This window comes from Palaemon carinicauda, chromosome 15 (assembly GCF_036898095.1).
Source record: "Palaemon carinicauda isolate YSFRI2023 chromosome 15, ASM3689809v2, whole genome shotgun sequence".
Lineage (NCBI taxonomy): Eukaryota > Metazoa > Arthropoda > Malacostraca > Decapoda > Palaemonidae > Palaemon > Palaemon carinicauda.
In genome coordinates, this window is record NC_090739.1 from 35157593 (window position 1) to 35165092 (window position 7500).

The 7500-nt window shown below is 37.2% G+C and overlaps 1 protein-coding gene across 1 annotated transcript in view; it reads left to right on the top strand.

Moving 5' to 3' along the window:
• LOC137653921 (myosin-11-like) overlaps nt 1–7500 on the top strand; it is a 72577-nt gene that overhangs the window by 8234 nt on the left and 56843 nt on the right. The window contains exon 3 of the mRNA XM_068387549.1: nt 2125–2847. Within this exon, the coding sequence (XP_068243650.1) occupies nt 2125–2847 (723 nt within the window). The remainder of the gene's footprint in view (nt 1–2124; nt 2848–7500) is intronic.

Consider the following 7500-nt stretch of genomic DNA (forward strand, 5'->3'; position numbering starts at 1 on the left):
GAGAGAGAGAGAGTAATGCTTAAGAAAATGCAAACGAGAGATATTTCCGTGTTATGAATATTAATATGAATAGTCAGTTCAAATATTATTCAAGAAAATCTTATATAAAAATAGGATAGGAAAATTAAAATAAAAAGTTATGATAAAATATTTTGATGAATTAGTTTCGAAATAATATTAGATTACATTTCTTGAAAGAATAAAAAAGTTATCTCGCTTCATCGCATTTCTTTGAGTGATATCGGTAATTTTCCTCCTAACATTCTAACCATCCTAACGATGTCTCGGTTGTTTAATCTCGGCCACCTTTCAGGGCAAGAGGGGCATGATCTCTCCAAGCCAGGTCTGGCCAGGGGACACCGGTTTTGTTGCTGGGTGTACAGAAGCATTGTCATTGATTTTTATCTTTCTTCGTGGCCAAGTGGTAGTCACTGTCTATACAAGCTTGCCGGACCAGGGTTCGATTCCCGGTCGGTCACAAGCTCTTGTCTTTGTGTGATTTCGCCTGGGGCTCTGATCCCGAGGTCGTTAAGAGAATCCAGACATTAATGTATCAAAAATATATTGCTTATTTGAATATGAAAAACACGTCTAAATGTGCAAAACTTTATCATATATATATATATATATATATATATATATACATATTGTGTTTTATAAATATATATATATATATATGTATATATATATATATATATATATATATATATATATATATAAATATATATATATATATATATATATATATATATATATATATATATATATATATTTATATATATATATATATATAAATATATATGTATATATATATATATATATATATATATATATATAAATATTGTTATAAATATATATATATATATATATATATATATATATATATATATATATATGTATATATATATATATATATATATATATATATATATATATATATATATATATACCTTACTTATAACTGTAAATCGAACTATTTAACGTATTTCTTCAAAAAGACCCATAAAAGAAAGAAAGGAAACAAATAAATCCCTATATTTCAACCAATACACATTGGCCCTGAAGATAATAATAATAATAATAATAATAATAATAATAATAATAATGAAATGGCCTTTTAATTTTCATATAAAATAACATATAATTAAAACAAAAATCTTTCGATAGAATAAAAGGAAAGTAAAACTATAAATTAGTATTTTTTTCATTTCCGAAATCATTGACATTTTCCAGAGACTAAAACAAAATGGCGAAACTCTATACAAGATTATTTGTTATATTAATTTTCTCTTTTTTCTTTTTTTGTAAGATTTTTTTCAATATTTCCTTCGGGGAAAAGAAATTAGAAAAGGAATAGTCAATGGAAATATTAGATTTGTCTTTTCAAAAAAGAAGAGAAAAAAAAAAAAGAGATGAGAAAAGCGCAAACATTCTACTGAAGCAGAAAGAAATCTTCGGTGAAGACCTGATGAAGATTCTTCAACGACCCAACGATGTCTTCAAAGGGCTTCACACCATCCCGTCCTCATCCGAGTCTTCATTCACACCTCATAAGAATTTTAACTTTTTCTTATAAATACAATTCTATCTATCTATCTATTTATCTATCTATCTATATCTTCTATCTATTTATCTATCTATCTATCTGTCTATTTCCTTCGGGGAAAAGAAATTACTACCAAGTTTCGGTGAAGACCGAGTGAAGAATTTTCCCAAATCGAACGAAGACTTCTTCAAAGTCACGCTCTCATTCGAATTATAATCGGAATCAGTTTCTGGAGACGATCTCGAAGCTAACGAAGACGTCTCCAGTCTTCAAAACGCCTTCAATCTCGGAGTCGATATTTCAGCCAGGACCTATTTCGATTTTTTCAAATTATACCTGATCAAAGTCAAGTGATCTGCATTCTGAGTTTTGCAACGAAGATGTTTACAAACAACGCATTGAGAGCTATCAGTGAGTACGGGAAGAAATATCTACTTGGGGGCCCTCTTCCAAAGACGGTTTTCAGGACCAGCAGCCCCGGTTGATGGAACTGGAGGGAATTCTGGGCCAAGGAGGAAAAGAGTGAGGCACTCGAGCCTGTCTTGGACCAGGAAGAAATCAACAGTATTTCTGAGGAGACTGAAGCTGTCCTCAGTAGGACGGATCCTTCGCTTTCCAGGGAGGAGGAACAGCTGCTGCTGCCAGAAGGCAGAGGGAGTGTTGTTGTCTCTAAATCAGATGTAACAGTTCAGACTGATGAAGACACTGAGATTGAAGATCTTAGGCTAAAGAATGAAAACATGGCTAAAGAACTTGCCAATAAACAGGCTGTGATTGAAAGCCAGGAAAATCAACTTGCAACTTACTATCAATCAATTCTTGAGTTGAAAGCGAAACTTAAAATGGCTCAGCAGAAAAATGATGCCCATATTCAGATGCAATCAGAACTTATGGGAGAGAAGGAAGCTCTGAAACGAGAGCTTGAAGGTAAAGTGATTTTGGTTGAAGAAAATACAGCGAAAATGGTCCAGTTGAATGAAGAACTGGAAAAGGCCAAGAAGGAAATCGAGGCTCATGACGAACTTAAATCGATCTTTCTGGCAGAGAATGAAGATCTCAAAAAATCCAATGAGGAACGAAGCTTCCTTAATAAAGAATTAGCTCTAGAGAAAATTAAACTAGAAAAAGAACCGATGGAGGCTCGTTCTAATGATCAGAAAAGAAGCCAAGGACACCAACGTCTAGTAGAAGAGCTGCAGGGGGAGATTTCTAAAGCTCTAGTGCTGAAACGTGAGCTAAAGGAGGCAGTGTTCACAATAACAAAGAAGAACGAAGGTTTTCGTGAACAACTGGAGAACAAAGTGAAACGAGAGAAAAACCTGAATGGAGAGATTGTTCGAATGACCAACAAAGAGGATGAAATGAAGAAAGAATTGTCCGCAGCGAAGGATGTCATCTCTTCACTGAAGAAGGAACTTCAGAAGAGATATTTGGAAAAGGTCAAAAAAAGGAGGAGGAACGGGTGACAAGGGTTCACCAGGAAAGGAGAAATGCGGACTTGATAAAACTTCAGTCGTAGAAGGTTGTGAAACTCCAGTAGAAGATGACAATAAAGTAGTCATTGTGAAGGAAGAAAAACAAGGAGAAGGACCCACAAGGAAACTTTTGGTAAGGAAACCAAAGAAAAAGAAACAAAAACGGGACAAGGCTTACTCTTGGGCTACCCTTGGACCCATAGTCCCAGTTTTGGAAACAGACGAAAATAAGGTTCATAACGAACGAACTGAGGAGAATATCCAAAATAATTAAGTAGTCAGAAACTTTGCATAAAATAAGAATAAAAAACCAAAAAAAAGAATAAAAAAAAAATAAAAAATAAAAATCAAAACCAAAAAAAAAAAATTATTTTTTTGATTCGGAATATATTTCATTTTTTTTTTTTTTTGCAAAAGGAATATATTTTTTATTTCATTGTGTGAAAGGAATATTATTTTAAATTATTTTGTAAGAAATATATTTTTATGTTATTTTGTGGAAGGAATATTATTTTTTATTCCATAGCGACGTCGCATATTTTGTAAAAGGAATATACCGGTATCTTTATTTTTGTGAAAGGAATATTATTTTTTAATCTTTTCTTTTTTAGGTTTAAGGATGCCAGGCTTAACTGCCTAGGATTATGATGATTGGCTTAACTGCCTAGCATAATGATGCTCATCTAAACTGCCTGGCATATTTTTTTTTTTAGGTTTAAGGATGCCAGGTTTAACTGCCTAGGCTAATGATGCTTGTCTAAACTGCCTGTCATATTTTTTTTTTTTTTTGGGGGGGGGGTTTAAGGATGCCAGGCCTAATTGCCTAGGCTAATGATGCTTGTCTAAACTGCCTGGCATATTTTTTTTTTTAGGTTTAAGGATGCCAGGCCTAACTGCCTAGGCTAATGATGCTTGTCTAAACTGCCTGGCATATTTTCTTTTTTAGGTTTAAGGATGCCAGGCCTAACTGCCTAGGCTAATGCTTGTCTAAACTGCCTGGCATATTTTCTTTTTTTCAGGTTTAAGGATGCCAGGCTTAACTGCCTAGGCTAATGATGCTTGTCTAAACTGCCTGGCATATTTTTTTTTTATGTTTAAGGATGCCAGGCTTAACTGCCTAGGCTAATGCTTGTCTAAACTGCCTGGCATATTTTTTCTTTTGGGTTTAAGGATGCCAGGCCTAACTGCCTAGGCTAATGATGCTTGTCTAAACTGCCTGGCATATTTTTTTTTTTAGGTTTAAGGATGCCAGGCTTAACTGCCTAGGCTAATGATGCGTGTCTGAACTGCCTGGCATTTTTTTCTTTTTTTTTTAAGAGATGCTAGCTCTAACTGCCTAGCCTAATGATACTGGCTTACCTGCAGGGAATATTGATGCTTGGCTTAACTACCTGGCCTAGTGATTTCTGGCCTAACTGGTCTAATGAGGCTTGACTTAACTGACTGGCCGAATGAGGCTTGGCTTAACTGCAAGGCCTAATGATGCTTGGCTTAACTGCCTGGCCGAATGAAGCTTGGCTTAACTGCCTGACCTAAGAATGCTTGGCTTAACTGCCTGGCCGAATGAGGCTTGGCTTAACTGCCTGGCCTAAGAATGCTTGGCTTAACTGCCTAGCCTAATAATGCTTGGCTTAACTGCCTGGCCTAAGAATGCTTGGCTTAACTTGCCTGGCCTAATGATGCTTGGCTTAACTTGCCTGGCCTAATGATGCTTGGCTTAACTGCCTGGCCTAATAATGCTTGGTTTAACTGCCTGGCCTAATAATGCTTGGCTTACCTGCCTGGCCTAATGAGGCTTGGCTTAACTGCCTGGTCTAATGATGCTTGGCTTAACTGCCTGGCATAATAATACTTGGCTTAACTGCCTGGCCTAATAATGCTTGGCTTAACTGCCTGGCCTAATAATGCTTGGCTTAACTGCCTGGCCTAATAATGCTTGGCTTAACTGCCTGGCCTAATAATGCTTGGCTTAACTGCCTGGCTTAGTAATGCTTGGCTTAACTGCCTGGCCTGATGATGCTTGGCTTAACTGCCTGGCCTAATGGTGCTTGGCTTAACTGCCTTGGCTAAGGATGTTTGGCTTAACTGACAGGGCTAAGGATGTTTGGCTTAACTACTTTGTCTGAGGGTGTATGGCTTAACTGCCTGGCCTAAGGGTATTGGCTGACCTGCCCTATCTAGGAAGGTTTGGCTTAACTACCTGGTCTATGTGTGGCTGAACTGTCCGGAAAAAAACCGAAACGCTTAACTGGCTGGCCTAAAAAGAAAGGCCTAGGTGACTGGACTAAAAATTTTTGGCATGAACGCCTGGACTAGGGATGTTTGGCTTACCTGATTTGTATAGGGGTGCGAGGCTCAACTGCCTGGGCTAAGGTTGTATGGCGAAAATGCCTTGCCTTGGGAACTATGGCTGAGAGGCCATGCCTAAGGAAGTTTTGCGTAACTGCCTCAGCTAAGGATGTTTGGCTTAACTCACTGGCCTAAGAATGTTTGGCTTAACCACCGGGGTTAAAGAGGGATGGCTTCACTACCTGGCATAGAGATGCTTGTCTTAACTGCCTGGCCTGATAATGCTTGCATTAACTGTATTGCAAAAAAATGCTTGCCTTGGATACATGGCATAAAGAAGCTTGCCTTAAATGCCTGGCATAAGGATGCTTAGCTTAAATGCCTGCCACAATTATGCTTGCCTTTGCCAAGCCTAATGATGTTTGGCTTAACTGCAGAGCCTAATAATGAATGGGTTAAATGCCTGGCCTAATGATAAATGGCTTAAATGCCTATGCTAATAATAAATGGCTTAAATGCCTAGCCTCATAATGAATGGCCTAAAAGACTAGCCATAGCATGAAAGGCTTAAATGCCTAGCCTTATAATGAACAGCCTAAATGCCTGGCAATAGGATGAATGGCTTAAATGCCTGTCCTTAAAATGAATGACTAAAAGCCTGGCCTTAAAATGAATAGCTTAAATGCCTGGCCTTATAATGAATGGCCTGAAAGCCTTAGGATGAATTGTTTAAATGCCCTGCCTTATAATGATTGGCTGAAATGATTGGCCTTAGTATGAACGGCTTAAATGCCTAGCCTCATAATGAAAGGCTTAAATGGCTGGTCTGAAGATGAATGGCTTAAATGCCTAGCCTTTTAATGATTGGCTGAAATGATTGGCCTTAATATGAATGGCTTAAATGACTAGCCTCATAATGAAATTCTTATATGGCTGGTCTAAAGATGAATGGCTTAAATGCCTGGCCTTATAATAATTGGCTGAAATGATTGGCCTTAGTATGAATGGCTTAAGTGCCTAGCCTTATAATGAAAGGCTTAAATGGCTGGTTCAAAGATGAATGGCTTAAATGCCTAGCCTTATAATGATTGGCTGAAATGATTGGCCTTAGTATGAATGGCTTAAATGCCTAGCCTCATAATGAAAGGCTTAAATGGCTGGTCTAAAGATGAATGGCTTAAATGCCTAGCCTTATAATGATTGGTTGAAATGATTGGCCTTAGCATGAATGGCTTAAATGCCTAGCCTCATAATCAAAGGCTTAAATGGCTGGTCTAAAGATGAATGGCTTAAATGCCTAGCCTCATAATGAAAGGCTTAAATGGCTGGTCTAAAGATGAATGGCTTAAATGCCTAATCTTATAATGATTGGCTGAAAGCCTTAGTATGAATGGCTTAAATGCCTAGCCTTATAATGAAATGCTTAAATGACTGGTCTTAAGATGAATAGCTTAAATGCCTAGCCTTATAATGATTGGCTGAAATGATTGGCCTTAGTATGAATGGTTTAAATGCCTAGCCTCGTAATGAAAAGCTTAAATGGCTGGTCTAAAGATGAATGGCTTAAATGCCTAGCCTTATAATGATTGGCCGAAATGATTGGCATTAGTATGAATGGCTTAAATGCCTAGCCTTATAATGAAAGGCTTAGAAGCCTGGCCTTAAGACGTATGGCTTAAATGCCTGGTCTTGGGATGAATGGCATAAATGCCCGACATTAAAACGAATGGCTAAAAGCCAGCCCTTAAAATGAATGGTTTAAATGCCTAGCCTTATAATGAGTAGCCTAAATGCCTGGCGATAGGATGAATGGCTTAAATGCCTGTCCTTAAAATGAATGACTAAAAGCCTGGCCTTAAAATGAATGGCTTAAATGCCTGGCCTTATAATGAATGGCCTGAAAGCCTAGGCTTAGGATGAATTGTTTAAATGCCCTGCCTTATAATGATTGACTGAAATGATTGGCCTTAGTATGAATGGCTTGAATGCCTAGCCTTATAATGAAAGGCTTAAATGGCTGGTCTAAAGATGAATGGCTTAAATGCCTAGCCTTATAATGATTGGCTGAAATGATTGGCCTTAATATGAATGTCTTAAATGACTAGCCTCATAATGAAAGGCTTAAATGGCTGGTCTAAAGATGAATGGCTTAAATGCCTAGCCTTATAATGATTGGCTGAAATGATTGGC